This window comes from Chiloscyllium plagiosum, unplaced genomic scaffold, assembly GCF_037043375.1.
Source record: "Chiloscyllium plagiosum isolate Xiang-an unplaced genomic scaffold, Cpla_swu_hap1 HiC_scaffold_6, whole genome shotgun sequence".
Lineage (NCBI taxonomy): Eukaryota > Metazoa > Chordata > Chondrichthyes > Orectolobiformes > Hemiscylliidae > Chiloscyllium > Chiloscyllium plagiosum.
In genome coordinates, this window is record NW_028270144.1 from 94,238,121 (window position 1) to 94,258,340 (window position 20,220).

At 42.5% G+C, this 20,220-nt stretch overlaps 1 protein-coding gene and 1 long non-coding RNA gene across 4 annotated transcripts in view; one reads left to right on the plus strand and one right to left on the minus strand.

Moving 5' to 3' along the window:
• LOC122550791 (relaxin receptor 1-like) overlaps positions 1–20,220 on the plus strand; it is a 159,039-nt gene that overhangs the window by 42,828 nt on the left and 95,991 nt on the right. For all 3 annotated transcript variants that reach the window (XR_015757451.1, XM_043692054.2, XM_043692055.2), the window contains exons 4-5: positions 3,471–3,576; positions 10,166–10,237. Coding sequence is in view for 2 of the 3 variants with exons in the window: in XM_043692054.2 (XP_043547989.1) it covers positions 3,471–3,576; positions 10,166–10,237 (178 nt within the window). In the remaining variant the exon portion in view is untranslated. The remainder of the gene's footprint in view (positions 1–3,470; positions 3,577–10,165; positions 10,238–20,220) is intronic.
• Positions 15,144–20,220, minus strand: part of LOC148149811 (uncharacterized) — a 90,062-nt gene continuing 84,985 nt past the window's right edge. The window contains exon 5 of the long non-coding RNA XR_015757452.1: positions 15,144–16,244. This is a non-coding gene — a long non-coding RNA (uncharacterized LOC148149811). The remainder of the gene's footprint in view (positions 16,245–20,220) is intronic.

Genomic DNA, 20,220 nt, shown 5'->3' on the forward strand with positions numbered 1-20,220 from the left:
AACCAAGTGGGAAGGAAAATTGCAATCTGTAAAGAAGAAGGCCATCTGCTGTGTTCTGTGGTGGAACTGGTCCTCCTGGGAGCAGATATGGTGGAGATGGAGGAATTGGGAATATGGGATGGCATTTTTGCAGGAGGTAGGGTGGGAAGAGGTGTAATCCAGGTAGCTGTGGGAGTCGGTGGGTTTGTAATAAATGTTGGCGTCAAGTCGGTCATCATTAATGGAGATGGAGAGGTCCAGGAAGGGGAGGGAGGTGTCAGAGATGGTCCAGGTAAATTTAAGGTCAGGGTGGAATGTGTTGGTGAAGTTGATGAATTGCTCAACCTCCTCGCAGGAGCATGACATGGCGCCAATGCAGTCATCAATGTAGCGGAGGAAGAGGAGGGGAGTGGTGCCGGTGTAATTACGGAAGATGAACTGTTCTACGTAACCAACAAAGAGACAGGCATGGCTGAGGCCCATACGGGTGCCCATGGCCACCTCTTTGGTCTGGAGGAAGTGGGAGGATTCAAAGGAGAAATTGTTAAGGGTGAGGACCAGTTCGGCCAAACGAATGAGAGAGTCGGTGGAAGGGTAACTGTTGGGGACATTGGGATAGGAAGAAACGGAGGGCTTGGAGGCCCTGGTCATGGAGGATGGAGTTGTAGAGGGATTGGATATCCATGGTGAAGATGAGGCATTTGGGGCCAGGAAAATGGAAGTTTTGGAGGAGGTGGAGTGCGTGGGCGGTGTCTCGAATGTATGTGGGGAGTTCCTGGACTAGGGGGGATAGGACAGTGTCGAGGTAGGTAGAAATGAGTTCAGTGGGGCAGGAGCATGCTGAGACAATGGGTCAGCCAGGGTGGTCAGGCTTGTGGATCTTGGGAAGGAGGTAGAACCGGGCAGTGCGGGGTTCCCGTACTATGTGGTTGGAAGCATCCGCCCACGCATCAATGAATTTAATACTCACCGTGACGTCAAACACTTCTTCCGCCACCTCCGCCCCCGAGCTTACTTTCACAATCAGGACTTCTGCCCACCTTCCGAAGAGCCCCTCGCCCACCTCCAACACACTGCATCCACCTGGACACCCCGTGCCTACCTATTACCCGCCCTCGACCTTTTCATCTCCAACTGCCATCGGGACATTATCCGCCTCAACCTGTCTACCCCTCTCCCCCATTCCAACCTCTCACCCTCACAACGCACAGCCCTCCAATCTCTCTGCTTCAATCCCGACCTCACCATCAAGCCAGCAGATAAAGGGGGTGCAGTGGTAGTCTGGCGCACAGACCTCTACACCGCTGAAGCCAGACGCCAACTCGAGGACACCACTTCCTACCGCCCCCTCGACCATGACTCCACCCCCCCATCACCAAACCATCATTTCCCAGACCATACAGAACCTCATCACCTTGGGAGATCTCCCATCCACAGCTTCCAACCTCAGAGTCCGGGAACTCCGCACTGCCCGGTTCTTCTTCCTTTCCAAGATCCACAAGCCTGACCACCCTGGCTGACCCATTGTCTCAGCATGCTCCTGCCCCACTGAACTCATTTCTACCTACCTCGACACTGTCCTATCCCCCCTAGTCCAGGAACTCCCCACATACATTCGAGACACCACCCACTCCCTCCACCTCCTCCAAGACTTCCGTTTCCCCGGCCCCCAACGCCTCATCTTCACCATGGATATCCAGTCCCTCTACACCTCCATCCGACATGACCAGGGCCTCCAAGCCCTCCGTTTTTCCTCTCCCGATGTCCCCAACAGTATCCTTCCACCGACTCTCTCATTCGTCCTCACCCTTCACAATTTCTCCTTTGAATCCTCCCACTTCCTCCAGACCAAAGGGGTCACCGTGGGCACCCGTATGGGCCCCAGCTATGCCTGTCTCTTTGTTGGCTACATAGAACAGTCCATCTTCTGTTATTACACCGGCACCACTCCCCACCTCTTCCTCTGCTACATTGATGACTGCATTGGCGCCACCTCATGCTCCCGTGAGGAGGTTGAGCAATTCATCGACTTCACCAACACATTCCACCCTGACCTTAAATTTACGTGGACCATCTCTGACACCTCCCTCCCCTTCCTGGACCTCTCCATCTCCATTAATGATGACCAACTTGACACCGACATTTTTTACAAACCCACCGACTCCCACAGCTACCTGGATTACACCTCTTCCCACCCTATTTCCTGCAAAAATGCCATCCCATATTCCCACTTCCTCCACCTCTGCCGTATCTGCTCCCAGGAGGACCAGTTCCACCACAGAACACACCAGATGGCCTTCTTCTTTAGAGACCGCAATTTCCCTTCCCACGTGGTTAAAGATGCTCTCCAATGCATCTCGTCCACATCCCGCATCTCTGCCCTCAGATCCCACCCCTCCAACCGTAACATGGACAGAATGCCCCTGGTGCTCACCTTCCACCCTACCAACCTTTGCATAAACCAAATCATCCACCGACATTTCGGCCACTTCCAAACGGACCCCACCACCAGGGATATGTTTCCCTCCCCACCCCTTTCCGCCTTCCGCAAAGACCGTTCCCTCCATGACTATCTGGTTAGGTCCATGCCCCCCTACAACTCACCCTCCCATCCTGACCCCTTCCCCTGCCACCGCAGGAGTTGCAAAACCTGTGCCCAAACCTCCTCCCTCACCTCCATCCAAGGCCCTAAAGGAGCCTTCCACATCCATCAAAGTTTTACCTGCACATCCACCAATATCATTTATTGTATCCATTGCTCCCGATGCGGTCTCCTCTACATTGGGGAGACTGGATGCCTTCTTGAGGAGCACTTTAGGGAACATCTCTGGGACACCCGCACCAATCAACCACACCGCCCTGTGGCTCAACATTTCAACTCCCCTTCCCACTCTGCCGAAGACATGGAGGTCCTGGGCCTCTTTCACTGCCGCTCCCTCACCACCCGACACCTGGAGGAAGAACGCCTCATATTCCGCCTCGGAACACTTCAACCCCAGGGCATCAATGTGGACTTTAACAGTTTCCTCATTTCCCCTTCCCCCACCTCACCCCAGTTCCAAACTTCCATCTCAGCACTGTCCCCATGACTTGTCCTACTTGCCTATCTTCTTTTCTACCTATCCACTCCATCTTCCTCCCTGACCTATCACCTTCATCCTCTTCCCCACTCACCTATTGTACTCTATGCTACATTCTCCCCACCCCTACCCTCCTCTCATTTATCTCTCCACCCTTCAGGCACTCTGCCTGTATTCCTGATGAAGGGCTTTTGCCCGAAACGTCGGTTTTACTGCTCCTCAAATGGTGCCTGAACTGCTGTGCTTTTCCAGCACCACTCTAATCCAGAATCTGGTTTCCAGCATCTGCAGTCATTGCTTTTACCTAGCTACATTTTAGGTCTTAATAATCATATGCAAAAAAGGAACTCTAGAAGCTGTAGGTGGAATTGCTTTGTACATTATCAGATATGATATGAACTTGTTTTACAGTACTTCAGGACTACCCAAAGAAATGTGATTGCCAGGAAACAGAGTTGGAATGTGTGGACGTGAACCTACGCTATGTGCCAAAAGTTTCAGTGAATGTAACCTTACTGTAAGTATATTCACTATTTTCATTAATTGCATTGTTATGGTGTGTCTTTTAAAGCAATGGAAAGCCATTCATACACATTATAACATTAAAATGTGGTATTTATTTCAAGAAAATAATTAAAATATTTCATATACAATCTTTAATAATTTCATATGAAAATAAATTAACATAGTTACATAATTCATAAAACTAAAATTTTCATAACATTATATTGCTAGGAATAGGGTTTTACTTTAATATAGTAAAACAATGGTTTAAATAGTGTTCTCAAAAATCATGTTCTTTCCTCTCAGTAGTGCTGTTAAGTTTGAAGAAACACGCATTTTAACACTGAGCACATTGCATTATGCATCCCTAACTTTCCGGTGCATTCAATAATATGATTTGTGGATGCAATTGAGATTAATGGGTTGTTAAGATTAAAATACATTAGAGTATCTAATTAGAGTGAAAAGGATTTACTTTAAGGAAAATGTATAGGCCATTGAAGATATTATCCACAAATCCTATGATATATATGCTATGTGTATAGGAGGACTTCCAGTTGCTTCATCTCAAACGTAGCTGAGCTTGAGGAGTAACTGAAGTCACCATAGGACAGCTAGAAAGTTCAAACCTTCCTGCAGCACCTGACCCAAGAAGCAGTTGCCCCATAATTACACACTGTTCAGGAGGATAGTAAGCAGATGACCATCTAGCATGGAAGGAAGAGGCATGCAGGACCAGGAAACAAATAGCAGTATAACATTCTCGAACCAGCTTTCAGCACTGAAATGCAAATGAGAATAATGGCACCTTGATTGCACAGTAAAGTGTAAAAATAGCAAGACGTGCTCATTATGTGTTGCCTTCCTGTACCAGGAGGGGACAGGAAGAATACTGATGGAGAAAGAATCAGCTAGTAGAGCACAACATAAGAAGGAAATAACTTTAAGCCCAACAGTCAGTTTCAGGAACTAGGGAGGAAGTAAAGGTATCAATCTCTGGATTACACCCATTGCCGCACATTAGCGAGAATAGGAATAGCAGAATAAATTACTTAATGTTTGGTTCAAGAATTGATACAAGGGAAAGGGCTTCACTAGGATATTGAGATAAGTTGTAGGGGATTATAGGGATTTTCAAAGTGGACAAAGCTGAGTGCAATTTTCTTTCAGAAAGGTTAACTCGTGCTGTGCTGGTTCGTTAATACTAAATTACTGTGGGAGAAATGAGTGTGTTTGATGGGGCATTGGAACCAATATTGGTGAAATAGGAGCTGTACTATTTACCTGAATCATGCTGGGACTAGTAGAAAAGGCTTTATGAAGGAAATGTAAAGAGGTCAACACAATTGAGCACGTCAACAATATGGGTAATGATAAACAAGCATGGCAGGAAGGCACAAAGTGTACAATCTTAGCAATGCACGGGACCAGGGTTGGTCATAGAGTTGTACAGCATGGAAACAGACCTTTCATGCTAACCAGATATCCCAATCTAGTCTAGTCTCATTTGCCAGCACTTGGCCCATATCCCTCTAAACCTCTAAACCCTTCCTATTCATGTACCCATCCAGATGCCTTTTAAATGTTGTAAACATTGTAATTGTACCAGCCTCCACCACATCATTGCCACACACGCACCACTCTCTGCATGAGAATGTTGCCCCTTAGATACCTTTTATATCTTTCCCCCTCTCACCCTAAACCTAAGCCCTCTTGTTCTGGACTCAAGTCTCCATGAATGAGTGTGATATTGCTAACTGACATTGATATTGATTCATATGGTAAGGTAGGAGAAAGTGAGGACTGCAAATGCTGGAGATCAGAGCTGAAAATGTGTTGCTGGAAAAGCACAGCAGGTCAGGCAGCATCCAAGGAGCAGGAGAATCGAGGTTTCGGGCATGAGCCCTTCTTCAGGAATGAGGAGAATTAGTCAAGCAGGCTAAGATAAAAGGTAGGGAGGAGGGACTTGGGGGAGGGGTGTTGGAAATGCGATAGGTGGAAGGAGGTCAAGGTGAGGGTGATAGGCCGGAGTGGGGGTGGGGGCGGAGAGGTCAGGAAGAAGATTGCAGGTTAGGAAGGTGGTGCTGAGTTCGAGGGTTGGGACTGAGACAAGGTGGGGGGAGGGGAAATTAGGAAACTGGAGAAATCTGAGTTCACCCCTTGTGGTTGGAGGGTTCCGAGGCGGAAGATAAGGCGCTCTTCCTCCAACCATCATGTTGCTATGGTCTGGCGATGGAGGAGTGAAGGACCTGCATGTCCTTGGTGGAGTGGGAGGGGGAGTTGAAGTGTTGAGCCACGGGATGGTTGGGTTGGTTGGTCCGGGTGTCCCAGAGGTGTTCTCTGAAACATTCCGCAAGTAGGCGGCCTGTCTCCCCAATATCGAGGAGGCCACATCGGGTGCAGTGGATGCAGTAAATGATGTGTGTGGAGGTGCAGGTGAATTTGTGGTGGATTACCTACCACCCCACCAACCTCCATATACATCGTATCATCTGTCGTCATTTCCGCCTCCAAATGGACCCCACCACCAGGGATATATTTCCCTCCCCTCCCCTATCAGCGTTCCGAAAAGACCACTCCCTCCGTGACTCCGTCAGGTCCACACCTCCCACCAACCCAACCTCCACTCCCGGCACCTTCCCCTGCAACCGCAAGAAATGCAAAATTTGCGCCCACACCTCCCCCCTTACTTCCCTTCAAGGCCCCAAGGGATCCTTCCATATCCGCCACAAATTCACCTGCACCTCCATACACTCAGCATCACCTTCCTAACCTGCAATCTTCTTCATGACCTCTCCGCCCCCATCCCCACTCGGGCCTATCACCCTCACCTTTACCTCCTTCCACCTATCGCATTTCCAACGCCCCTCCCCCAAGTCCCTCCTTCCTACCTTTTATCTTAGCCTGCTTGGCACACCTTCCTCATTCCTGAAGAAGGGCTCATGCCCGAAACGTCGATTCTCCTGCTCCTTGGATGCTGCCTGACCTGTTGCGCTTTTCCAGCAACACATTTTCAGCTCATATGGTAAGATAACCAAGTCAGGTATGGTGGTGAAAAGTGACCAAGATTGAGATGTAAAGATTCAAGGGTATTAGACATTTTGGAAGGACAGGAAGCTGGAAAAAAGGTGGTGAGGTAGCTGTAATAATTGATTATCTATTTGTACAGTAGTGAGACATAATCTTAGTTTAGAAAGTGAAGATGCAGGATCAGTTGGGTAAAGATAATAGCAAAGTTAAGAAGTCACTTGTGCAATTAATTTATTAACCCCCTTATAGTAACTGCACAAAGTATTTGGGAAGAAATAATGGGCTTATTAGAAGAGTATGGCAATAATCATGGCTGATTTTAATCTTCATATAAATTGGATGAATTTGACTAGCAAAGGTAGCCTGGAAGATGAGCTTAAAGTATATTTGATGCAATTTCTTAGAGCAATACATTCTAGTGCCAATCATTGACCAAGGTATTGTAGACTTGGCAATGTTCTGAGTAGGAGATCCCAGAATGTTCACAGCTATGTTTTTATGATTCTGTGATACTGTGGATTCTGGAAATCTGAAACTCAGAAAATGCTGGAGAAACTCAGTTTGGCAACATCTGTGGAGAGAAGCAGTGAATGCTTAGAGTCTAGTATAGCTGTCCAGAACTGGTTTAAAAGCTGAGTAAAATCAACCTATATTTTCTGGAATATGGGAGTTATCCCATTGTAGGAACTTGACACTAAGAGCTTGTTTCTGTTGACTGGAGACTAGATCATGAAGGCACAGTTTCAGGGTAAGGGATTCTGCTATTCAGAAATAGGAATATAGATAAATTTCTTCACTTAAAAGGTTGTGAATGTTTGAAAATCTTTGTCCCAGAGGCTTGTGGATGTTTTATTTTTGACTCAATAGAAAGGTTGGGATAAACCAATGATAGTTCTTTCGGAGAACTAAGCGATATGGGGAACAGGTGAGACAGCAAAGTTGATGCTCATGATCATATTGAATTCTGGAGTAAGCTCAATGGCTGTGTGGTCTATTCTGCTCCCATCTTATAAAGTCATAGGGTCATACAACAAAGAAACAGGCAATTTGGCCCACCATGTCAATGACCAACAAACACCAGAACTACACTAATCCCATTTGCTTGCACTTGGTCCATGGTCTACTATGCCCGAGCACTTTAAGTGCACAACTAGATGCTTTTGATAAGAGTAGCTGCTTCCACCTCCCTCTCAGGTAGTGTGATCCATATTTCTACCAGCCTTTGGGTGGAAAAAATGTTTCCTCTGACGAGTCACTCTTCACCTTAAACTTATGCCCTCTGGTCTTAGACATGCCTGCTATGAAGTAAAGGTTCTCACAATCTGCCCTACCTATGTTTCTCTTAATTAGCCATGAAATATTAAATATCTCCACCAGGGCCCCATCAATCTCCTCCCTTGCCTCCCATCGATACATCTCATCAGGCCCTGGGGACATATGTATCTTTATACTTGCTAAAACATCTAACACCTCTTCCTCATTTATCTTACCATGATCTAGAACCTCACCATCCTAAATGAAATTTCCAGCTACAATGTCTTTCTCAATGTTGTAAATACAAATGAGAAATATTCATTTAAAATCTCATCCACATTCTCTGGCTCCATACACACATTTTGCTTCATTGGTCTCTCTGAGACATTCCAGACCCTAACACCATTAGTATCCAACATGGTATATCTATTTGAGAGGGGAATGGCCACAGGAGACTCCTACACTACCTGCCCAAGCTTACTAATTTTCCTGGTGGTCACCCAACTTTATTCCACTTGTAAAGCCCCTACTTGTGGTAAGACCAGCTAACTAAATGTGCCATCTTGTATTCTTGTGTCTCACTTTGCTGCTATAACCCCAAGGAATATTCTGACAATTAAATGTGGACATAACTTGCTTAACAAAATTTGGCTTTCTGTTGTAATATGTTAGTAGATTCAATATCATCTATTTATATTTCCTGTCTTGTCATTGTTAATCATTTTCTTGTAATGAATGTATCATGTATAATTGCAGTTTGGTCAGAAGTTTTGGTGTGAAGCAAATGTTTTGGGTTTAATTTGTTGTTTAGCATTAAGATCCTGACATCAAGTTCAAATACAGTATTGACCTTCACTGCATTGGGAATAGTCACTCAACACATAATGTTTGTAAGGTTTGTTATTTAATTGTAGAGAGATTATTGCCAATGGACGCACTTTAATAAATTATTGTGGGCTGTCCCTCATTGCTGAAGGGCCAATAGGATGCCCTCCAGCATTGATAGAGCTGCAATTTGCTGATGTAGTTCAGCAGGAGGTGAGAGGATAATGCTAACTGGAAATGCCTTCTTAACACTTTTAAAAATGGTTGAAATTAAAAACTGACCACACTATAAGATGTCCACTTGGAGGGGAAAGTCATGCTATTACAGCTGTGGCCATTTGTAAGTTGACTACGAAGAGGCAGAGAGGCCAGACATTGAAAAGTGATATGGAGTGTCAGGCCCAGTTTTGCTGTGGAAGCTGCCTTTTCACTGTCTGAATTTCTACCATATTGAGCTAATTGACATAGGAAGGCAGCTTAGGAAGACTTCTGATTGCCTGCCCCATCACTTGCTGGCAGGTAGCCATTGTATACAAGACCCATCTGTTGTGAAAATGGCAAGGAGATTGGAAGGCATCGACAGCAAGCACATTGCTCTTTCTGTCTCTCTATCTCTGTCTCTCTATATCACTGTCTGTCTGTCTGTCTCTCTCTCTCTCTCTCTATCTATGTCTCTCCCTGACCATGAAAGTGTCTCCTACTCAAGCTCTCCCATCATCTGAAGTGTGGTGACTCTCAGGTTAAACCACCACCAGTCAGCTCTCTCTAATGAGTGAGCAGTTCTAATGTCTGGTAAGACTATGGCAAATTTACCTTCTACCAGGTACAATGCCCTTTCACCTTCTATTAAGTACAATGCCCTAAAGGGAATTGGTCCCCATAAACTTTGATTGAATTGATGATTAGGTTTGGCAAAGTTCTATAATGATTTTCTATTGCCTGCAGTACGGCTGATCAGGCACCTCCCGCCCCACATGCTAACAGGTATATTGGAAGAATTTGCAGTCTGATTTGGTCTAGTTATAAATGCATATTCCATGGCTATCAAATTCTGAAATGGGGCTTGAACCTGAAGCTTCTGACCCAGAAGTCGGGATGCTACCAGTGTGCCACAAGAATGTCCCCGATCCCACCATGCTTTGAAACTACAGTTCCTTATTTACCTATTTGGCTTAGCCATGACACCACATTACCAAAGAACCAATCTCAAGACTACAGGATCTTGCCCTTGAGACCCTCCACAGATTAAGCAGTAGCTACTATCTTGGAATCATATCTGTAATATTTCTGAGTCCATGTCAAATTTCATTGCTTGAACCTTTTACATTAATGTTGTAAATAAGAGATCTATTTTGTACATTTTTTCTACACATGCCATTGTTAATATAATTATTGGAGTTAATTTAATACAATTCACATAGCTAAATATGGTAAAAAAATGTACACCATACCAATTGTATTTTAAATATTAAAATCACTTTTCTCTATTTTAGATCTTTGAAGAACAATAAAATCAAAAGTTTACCTTCTGATGTTTTCATCATTTTCAAAGACCTGGAGGAGTTGTGAGTTCATTTCTCCCTTTTGTTTGCATCGTGCTTTACTTCCTAGATATTTCCTTTACTCCCAAATATTATTTGTTGTTGTTTTCATGATATAGCTTAGTTTTTAAAGTCTATATTGGATATCAAATTCAATTTATCATTTCAATAAGTTTCACAGGCCACTGTGCTTAGGTTGTCATACATATACTGTGTAAAATTTTAGTTTTATATTTCTTAAATAAGTACATAAGGAATGGACCATAGGCTCCATGAATCTATTCCAATATTGAGAAAGTTCATTGCTATCTATTGTCTTAATTCTATTTTCCACGCAGATCCACATATTCCCTTTTACCCTAAAAGACCAAAAATCTGTCAATTTCATTCATAAACATATTCACCAATGGAGCATCCATACATTCTGAGATAGAAAATCCTCTGAGTGAAGAAATTTCTCCTTAATTCAATGCTGAATTATTGATCCCTAATCATGAGACATTGCACCCAACTTATCAATTGAATGTCACTTTCAAATGCATGAACACACAACTACCTGCCGGTTACTCCAAGTCACACATTATCCTGACTTTGAATTTTATTGCTATGCCTTCTCTGTTGCTGGGAAAAAAATTCCTGGAACTCCCTTCCTGTATGTAATCCTCACCCCAAGAACTACAGCAGCTCAAGAAGGCAGCTCACTGCCACCTTCTCAAGAACAATTGGGGATAAGTAATAAATGCTAGCCTTGCCAGCACTTCTCTTATTCCTTTGGAAAATAAGAAATAGTAAGATTAGCTGGGACATTGGTTAGGGTATAGTGTTTGAAAATAGCAGCAGAGGAATAAAATCAGGATTCTACATTAATTTGTGTCATAATTTTCCTGCTTTGCCAATGGCTGTTAGGTGTTCACAAACTATCAAGGATTCATTTTGAACACTTATCATTAGACATATATGGTTTGATTCATTACATTTGATAGCAAGAAAGGTTAAAGGGTGACATCTGCGATACTGGAGTTATCATGAGAAGGCCATATGGATCATTCATTCAGCATTGCTAAAGATTTCCAGCCTGTAACACCCACAATCCCAGGAATCAGCTGAGTAAACCTCCTTGGAACTACTTCTAATGCGTGTATAGCCTTTCTTTAATAAGGTGACTAATTGTATACAGTACTTCAGATATGATCTCACCAACACTCTATACAACTGTAGTAAATGTTCTACTACTTTTATATTCCATTCCCCTTGTAATAAATTACCATGTTTCATTTGCCTTCTTAATCACTTGCTGAACCTATATACTAAATTTTTGTGACTCATGAACCAGGACATCCAATTTTTTCTGTACATCTGCTATCTGCATTCATTTTTCATTTAAACAAAATATTGTTTTTTTTATTCTTCCTGCCAAAGTGGATAAGTTCACATTTTCTCACATTACCGCTCTATGTGCCAAGTATTTGCACATTATATCTATATCTCATTACAGGCTCCGTTCTCTTTGCAACTTACTTTCTTATCTACTTTGTACTATTAACAAATACAGCAACTATATATTATGTTCCTTCATCTAATGTGTGAGAGAACCTATAAATAATTGAGACACCAGCAGTGAACCCTGTGACACTCCACTTTGCCAACCTGAAAATGACTCTTTTATGCTTACTGTCTATTTCTCATTAGCAGTTAGATGTTTCACTGCATGATTCAGAGCTTAAATGGAAGCTTTTTATGCTGCAAAGATAATTATAATACATAATTGTTTGGTGGTGTAGAACCCAAACATTGCTAAAAAGACATGAAATCAAAACTTTTCATCTGGCACTTACAGAGCTGACGTATAAGAAATAAAATGTAGAAAGGGAATGCCAATTTATACAGCATGAAAAAAGTGTGTTGATTGGTTGGACCATGATTGACATTAAGATATAGCAGGAACAATTAATTATCAACCTTAGTTGACCTTAGTTAGAATCAGACCAAACAGAAAGATACTGATTGATCACAATGTTATCATGGCTAATGCAGCATTGATTGTCAGTCTCCAAAACCTTTTCTCAATAAGTTGCGATATCAGCTAATTGGCCATGATGGAAGATGCTCCATGTCACAGACCGTGGTTCCAAGGGACACCTGTGCAAAATCCTTTGCAAAGAATGGAGTTCAGCTTCTCCAATTTCCTCAACATCTATTCAAAGAATCAGGCAAACATTCTAATGCATCAAACCCTTATGCACACCAAATTAAGAAAGCAAAAATGCTGGAAATTGAATTATATTTATTGATTAATAAAATGATAACATGGAATACTGTGCTGCTTTTGAAGTATGAAACTTGGTGGGCAAGGGGATATAATTATTCGGGAAGCTGAAAATCTGCTTCCCAATGCCAAAAAGAACTAAAGAACTAAGATCATGGAAATTTAAAGATAGGTGAAGCTTCCTAATTGCAATTATCAGGATGCCCTTTTGCATCAATTTGTATGTCATGCATGCTCATGAAAATTCAATCTCTCCAGACTGAAGTGCATTTTTCTAATTAAGTTGTATGCAAATGAGAAATATACAGTATATCTTCAGATTGACAACAGTACGTAAATCGGAGAAAGTCAGAATTGCAGATGCTGGAGCTCAGAGTTGAAAAGTGTGGTGTTGGAAAAGCACAGCAGGTCAGGCAGCATCCAAGAGGCAGAAGAGTCAACATTTCAGGTATAAGGCATTTCAGGTATACCATTTCAGGTATACCATTTCAGGTATAAGCCCTTCATCAGGAATATTGGGGGCTAAGAGGGTGGCACTTTTCACCTGTATGTAAATGACATATAGCATGTGAGGTAGTATACTTGTTGGATTTGGAATGAGTAGCAACTCCATTTCCTTGTTTAGGGAGCATTGTTCCACCACAGATGATGATTGTTGTTGTTTGGTGGCAGTCAAAAGGCAACAAGGCACAGAGGAAGAGAGGGAGGTAGGCTGCAGGGGTACAGAGTAGAGCTGTCTGAGGCACGAGAGAGATAATGAGGCTGCAGTATCAGAGTCATGGTGTGGTGTTGCCTGAGGCAAGGATGGGGAGAGGGGCCTGCAGTCTCAAGGGCTACAAGACAGTGTAGTCAGTGACAGGAAGAAAGAGAGATGTACAAAGGAAAGTATGTCCTCTAGCATAGATGTGATGGATATCTTGGGAGAGGGGATGGACTTTCTCAATAGGAATGGCCAAAGAGAGTGGTCCTAAATAAAGGGGCTGTCAATGGTAGCGATTGAACTGAAGGTACCATGCAGCAGAGGGAACAGTCATCGTGGGATATGTTAGGGTAGGAGTTTCAAGATTGCAGTTGGGTATCAGATGGTCTCTTGGGAGGGTGGTCTCAGAATCTAACAAAATAAGTGACATGGATAAGCAGATGGTTCAGGGTCAAAGTGGGCATGTAGTCAATGATGGGTCTAGACTCAGAGTGGAGAGAAGGATGATGAAAGGTGATGATTATAGAATCTTGGTTAATGAGGGGAAAAGGGATGTAAGAAAATCAAGGAACAGTTTTGCTTAGTTGGTCCACAAAATGCAGTATGTTCAAAAGCATAATTCTTCAAAGTGGGAAGAGGTCTGTTTGGGCTGGATGGAGTTCACAGAGCCCATCTTAAGAGACATGATAAATGAATGGGAACTATAGTGAGATATGTTCACATCTCTACAGTCCTCCCCTAAAATAATACCTATAGTACATGACCCACGGGCCTCATTCAACTGAGATCCTGCAAAGGTCAGAAGATGAAATGGAAAGAAGACATTAAAGAAGGGTGGAGCTACATAGGTACAAAGATTTTCAGTCATATGATTCTCATGGTGAACAGAGGAGGTATCTGGTCCATAAAGGTAAGTTTGATATCGAAAACCTGGTGAAACATGTTTGTGGGAAGAGTAACGGTTCCACTGGAATAATTATTTCTGAAGACCTGAAATTTGATAGTAACTGTGGGAGGTTCAGTGATAATAGAGAGCCCACTAGATATAATGGATGGCAGGTTGAAGGTTACAGATTAGACTGGGGTTGGGGAGTGCTACTGTGGTCACGGAGGTAAAGTTGTTAATAGCTGGTTCTGGCTGACAAAAGGGTGAGTGGAAACTTATCTGAGGACAAGGTGACCATGATGGACTGAGGCTTGTGGGTGATAGAGTGATGCTCAATCGTGACTGAGGGAAAGTGCATAGACATGACTTCCATTTCCAGTGTCACTGTTCCTGTGTTGATGCAACCAACTCCAACAACAAGAAGTGGTCTTGAAAATCATGCCTTACAATGTTTTTGATCATGTGAGTTTGGTGAAAGCCAGGATGTACTTTCAGATAAGTATAGGAAAGAAATACTCAGACTAGGAGGCAGAATCTCAACTCGAGGAGCAAAAAGTTGGAAAATAAATGAATACAGAAAGATTGTCCTTTTAAGGTGGCAAAAGGATAACTTAAACAATTTTGAAAACAAGGAGTTTCGGGGCAAAGATCACTAGAAGAATGCTTAGATTGTGATAAGACCAGGACATTCTGAAGATTAGCAATGATTTCAATATAGATTTGTTAAAGCCACATCCACAAAGTTTACTTAAAAATTATGTATCAGGAACATGCTTTCTGTTTTGCACTGCGAATGGTGGGGGTGACCTCCGTCTTGGCTGCAGGAAGCTAAAAAAATTTTAGAAGGCAGGAAACTACCATTTTGTTTAGAAAAATAAAGATAGGAAAATCACCAGCAAGCAATACAGAGATACAGAGTTGCTGCATAACAATAACTTAAAATAAGAAACCACTACAATGTTGCTGTAATACATAAAAGATTTATGAAATACAAGAAGTTAAAAAGCTTGCAAAGAAAATACAGTAACATTGCTTTCATTGTAGAGGTTAAACATTTAAAAGTATTTAAGACAAGAGAACTGCAAAAACAAAATATTTGTTTAATGATAGATTAACAGCTTTAAAACTACCAACATTTATTACATTTATTGCAGAATCATTAAATCCCTGTGGTAATCAATATGAAGCAGGAATGATATGCTACAGATTCAAAACAATTTCAAAGGAATAAATTAAATTACCTCATTAAGCAGTAGAAAGAGAAATGACATTGCCATCAAGATATGATGTCAGAGATGGGCCAAACAGAACACAAAACTGAACTTCACGAGGAAAACAGTTTTTCAGACTTAGAATTGCTTTCAAATTAAACTCTCCTGTTGAATAAGTAAATACACTATTGTTTTCAATGGGAACCTATAGAGGGTGACATTATAAATTGCCAAAATATAAAAGGCACAGATACTTTTGAAGAAGTCGTATTAGATTTTTCCTAACTACTTTAAACTGGGAACAAACAAAATCCTTGCAGTTTAAGATTTAAGACAAGAGTTCAGCATCCAGGGACTTTATAATTAATTTATCATATGTTCAGATTAGTGGAAAACTGTAAAGATGGAGTTTTGAAATCAAAGTCCAAAAGAGACAGAATTACTGACGTCTTTTATTACTGTCCAAACAAGATTTGATGTTGGAGAAAGCTATTCAAATTGTGCTGGAAACAGAAAAAGAAACAACAAATACATACAGACAAATCTTGAGATGAGAAGGATAGCCTTCTGAACTGAGCATATCACTTTGTATTACTCTTCAGACACAGGTGATAAGCCAACATAGAATGGGCCAAATAACAGATGCTAAGAGTCAGTGTCAAACTGTGAAACAACAAAAAACTCCCAATCAAAACCAGTGTCCAGCAATGACAAAGAATGCTACATCTGTAAAGATATACAAAAATAGCACACAGTTTCAAAGCAGAACAAATCCAAATGCTAAGTTGTACAAAGAGTTTGACGTGGTAGAACATTCTCTTTTGGAAGATGCCCAAGGTTTTCCTAGGGGAACGCCATCATTCAGCCAACTCGAGTTTTGCAGAACTTGTCTAGTTCAATGGACATCTCATTAATTTTCAGCTTGATGCAGGAATGAGTGCACTGTCCTATCAGATCAAATTCCACGGCTGAAGGATCAGAAGTTACAGTCAACAAAGATAGGTTTACATGTGCCAGACAGAATAATGTTTAAGAGTAAAGGTATGCTACAAGTAACAGTATGACATAAAGAACTCAATAGAGTTGAAATGTTTATGTAATTCAAATTCATTACTTCTCATTTTTGAACCTTCAGGCATGTCTTGACCTCAATATGTTTGCAATGGCAGAAAGGGTTTGACCAGTTCTAAAAGAACAACTGGTTCAAAAACAAACTGTTGTCAATCATTGGTAAGTAGACAACGGGCAGAAGACTCTATTAGGCTTTCTAAAATCATGAGGGAACCCAAAAAGAAGAAAAGGTCTATTGCGGGTACTTATGTCTCCATAAAGGAATTGTTTTATACTTTCAACTGGAAGGTAACCACAGAGTTTACAGACTGGTGAAAGTGTTTTGTATTCCTATCATCTCTGAAGAAAATACAGAAGACAAGAATCAGCAAAGTTTGCCAGAAGATGCAGATACTGAGAGAAAGAATAAGAACAGAAAAAGTAGGAGCAGGAGTAAGCAATTCAGCCCCTTGAGCCTGCTCCACCATTTAATACAATCTCAGCCTCAACACCACTTTCCTGACTGCTCCCTACAACCCTTCAATCCATTACTAATTACAAATCTATCTCCTCCTTAAACTTATTCCATGTCCTAGCATCCGCAGCACTTTGAGTACTAAATTCCAGGGATACTTGACCCTTTGAAAGAAGTAATTTATTTTCATCTCTGTTTTAAACTTGCTAGCCCTTATCTTAAAAATATGACCTCTAGATTGCCCCAAATGAGGAAACATCCTTTCTACATCTACTTTGTCAACTCTCTTTAGCATTTTCTATACCTCAATTAGATCTCCTCTCACTCTTCTAAACTCCAGAGAATACAGGCCTAAATTGTTCAATCTCTCTTTATCAGCCTAACCTCTCATCTCTGGAATCAATCTAGGGAACCTTCTGTGAATCAACTCAAATGCAACTACATTTCTGCTCAAGTAAGGGGACTAAAATTGTACACAATTCTCCAGTACAATCTCACTAATTCCTTGTACAGTTACAGTGACATTTTCCTGCTTTTATACTTTATTCTTTTGGCAATAAATGCCAAAATTACAAAATAAATTGCCTTCCTTATTGCCTGCATACTAATTTTCTGTGATTTATGCACAGGGATACCCAGATCCCACTGCACCAAAGCATTCTGAAGTTTTTCTCTCTTTAGATAATAAATGATCTAATCTACATGATCCTTTTGCCAATCTTTAGCCGAATATTTCATATCGCAAAGCAGCCCACTGAATACATTGATACCGCAGATTTGATTTTATTGCCAGATGGAGAATGAGAGGTTGAAGGGTTACTTTATAGAAGGCTATGAAATTATGAGAGGTATAGATAGAGTTAATAAGTAGTTGTCTTTTTGCTAGGATGCACGATTTCAAAACTAGGAGAAACATTTTCAAGGTGAGAGGAGAGAGATTTAAAAAAGACATGAGGAGCAAATCCTTTACACAGAGCGTGGTCCATGTGTGGAATGAGCTTCTTAAGGAAGTGGTGGATATGGGCACAATTACAACATTTAAAAGACATTTGGATAAGTATATGAAAAGTAATGGTTTTGAGAGATTTGGGCCAGGCGCACACAGGTGGGACTAGCTTAGTTTGGGATTATGTTCGACATGGACCAATAGATGTGTTTCCCTGCTCTATGACTTTAAGAATATGACTCTATGATGAACTGACACAAGACCAATATTTTGGTCTTGAATTATCAGTACCAGTGACAAAGATAATGTTAAATAAGCAGAAATCCTCCAGTAACATAACTGAGAATGTGACAATATCTTGTTCACCTGCAAAATTACCAACAATATGAATGAAGATGGTCAATCTAATCAACAATTTGAAATGAAGAGTTTACACATTTCACATATTAGTATTAAGATAAAGGTAAAAAAGAGTGAAGATTTTGCTCAAACAAAATGAAGATAAGCTGTTTGCAACTTCATGGAAACTAGTTCAATGCCTGTAGATTCAGGACCTAGTCAAAAAATAAACATTATCTGATCTGCAAGTCAGGTCATTGCAAGGAAGAAATTGCCTAGTCTGAACATCCAGGATACTGCAAGGTATAATGTACTTGTTTCAATAGAGGTGCTGTCTTCCATGACAGACATTCATGAGATCAAAGGTCCCCTCAATGGGATTATGTGATAGCTCCTGGAGTTAATCCAAGAAGGAAAATCAGATGGTTAACGATTCTCTGGATAGGGGAATGCATTAACTACCAGGTTTACCGGGTTTCATTTCCCAAAATGAGGACAATACCTTGCAAAGAACTCTGTTGAATGGGCACCAGCAACACATGCAATGTCAAACACTGCACAAAATTCAGACTCAGATAGATCTAAATTAAGAAGTGTGGCACTGGAAAAGCAAAGCAGATCAAGCAACATTCGAGGAGCAGGAGAGTCAACGTTTCAGGCGTAAGCCCTTCGTCAGGAATGTGGTGGGGAGTGGCCCAAGAGAGCTGGGAGGTAAATGGGAAGGGGTGAGGCTAGGGGGAAGGTAGCTTAGAAGGCAATAGGTAGATGAAAGTGGGGGGTGATGGTGATAGGTCAGAGCGGAGGGTGAAGCAGATAGGTGGGAAGGACAATGGACAGGTAGGACAATTCAGGACAGCTGTGCTGAGTTGGGGGTTGGATCCAGGATATGGTGGGGTAGGGGAGATGAGGAAACTGGTTAAATCACAGAAGATGGGGCATTTCTCCTCCAGGCGTCAGGTGGCTTGGATTTGGCAGTTGAGGAGGCCCAGGACTTGTATGTCCTGACGGAGTGGGAGGAGCAGTTGAAGTAGTCGGCCACAGGGCAGTGGGGTTGTTGGGTGCGTATCCCGGAGATGTGCCCTGAACTGTTCCACAAGTTGGCATCCTTCCTCCCCAATGTCGAGGAGACCATTTGGGAGCAACGGATACAGTAGATGATGTGTTTGGATGTGCAGAACAATTTCTGCTGGATGTGGAAAGATCCTTTGGGACCTTGGATGGAGGTGAAGGGGATGGTGTGGGCGCAGGTTTTACTCCTCTTACAGTGGCAGGGGAAGGTGCCAGGAGTGGAGGGTGGGTTGGTGGGGCATGTGGATCTAACGAGGAAGTCGCAGAAAATGTGGTCCCTGCCAAATGCTGATAGGTGTGGGGAGGGAAATATATCTCTGGTTGCGGGGTCTGACAGTAGGTAGTGGAAATGGTGGAGGATGATGCGTTGTATCCAGAGATTGGTGGGATGGAAGGTGAGGACTGGCGGGGTATCCTTGTTACAGTTGAGGGGTGGGGTTCAAGGGCAGAGGTGCGAGAAGTGGAGGAGATGTGCTCATCTCCTCCCTGCACCTCTGCCCTTGAACCCACCCCTCCAACCGGAACAAGGATAGAACCTCCAGTCCTCACCTTCCACCCCACCAATCTCCAGATAAAATGCATTAACCTACGCTATTTCCGCCTCCTACAGTCAGACCCCACCACCAGAAATATATTTCCCTCCCCACCCCTATCAGCATTTGGCAGAGACCATTCCCTCCATGACTCGCTTGTTAGGCCCAGGCCACCCACCTATCCACCCTCCACTCCTGACACTCTCCCATGCCACCACAAGAGGCATAAAACCTGCGCCCACACCATCCCCTTCACCTCCATCCAAGGTACCAACAGATCCTTCCACATCCGGCAGAGATTTTCCTGCACATCCAAACACCTCATCTACTGTGAGAAAGTGGGTACTGCAGATGCTGGAGATTAGAGTCAAGATTAGAATAGTGCTGGAAAAGCACAGCAAGGTCAGGCAGCATCCGAGGAACAGGAAAATTGACGTTTCAGGCAAAAGCTTTATCAGGAATGAGGCTGGGTGTCTCAGGGGTGGAGAGATAAATGTGAGGGGGTGGAGCTGGGGGAAGGTAGCTGAGAGTGC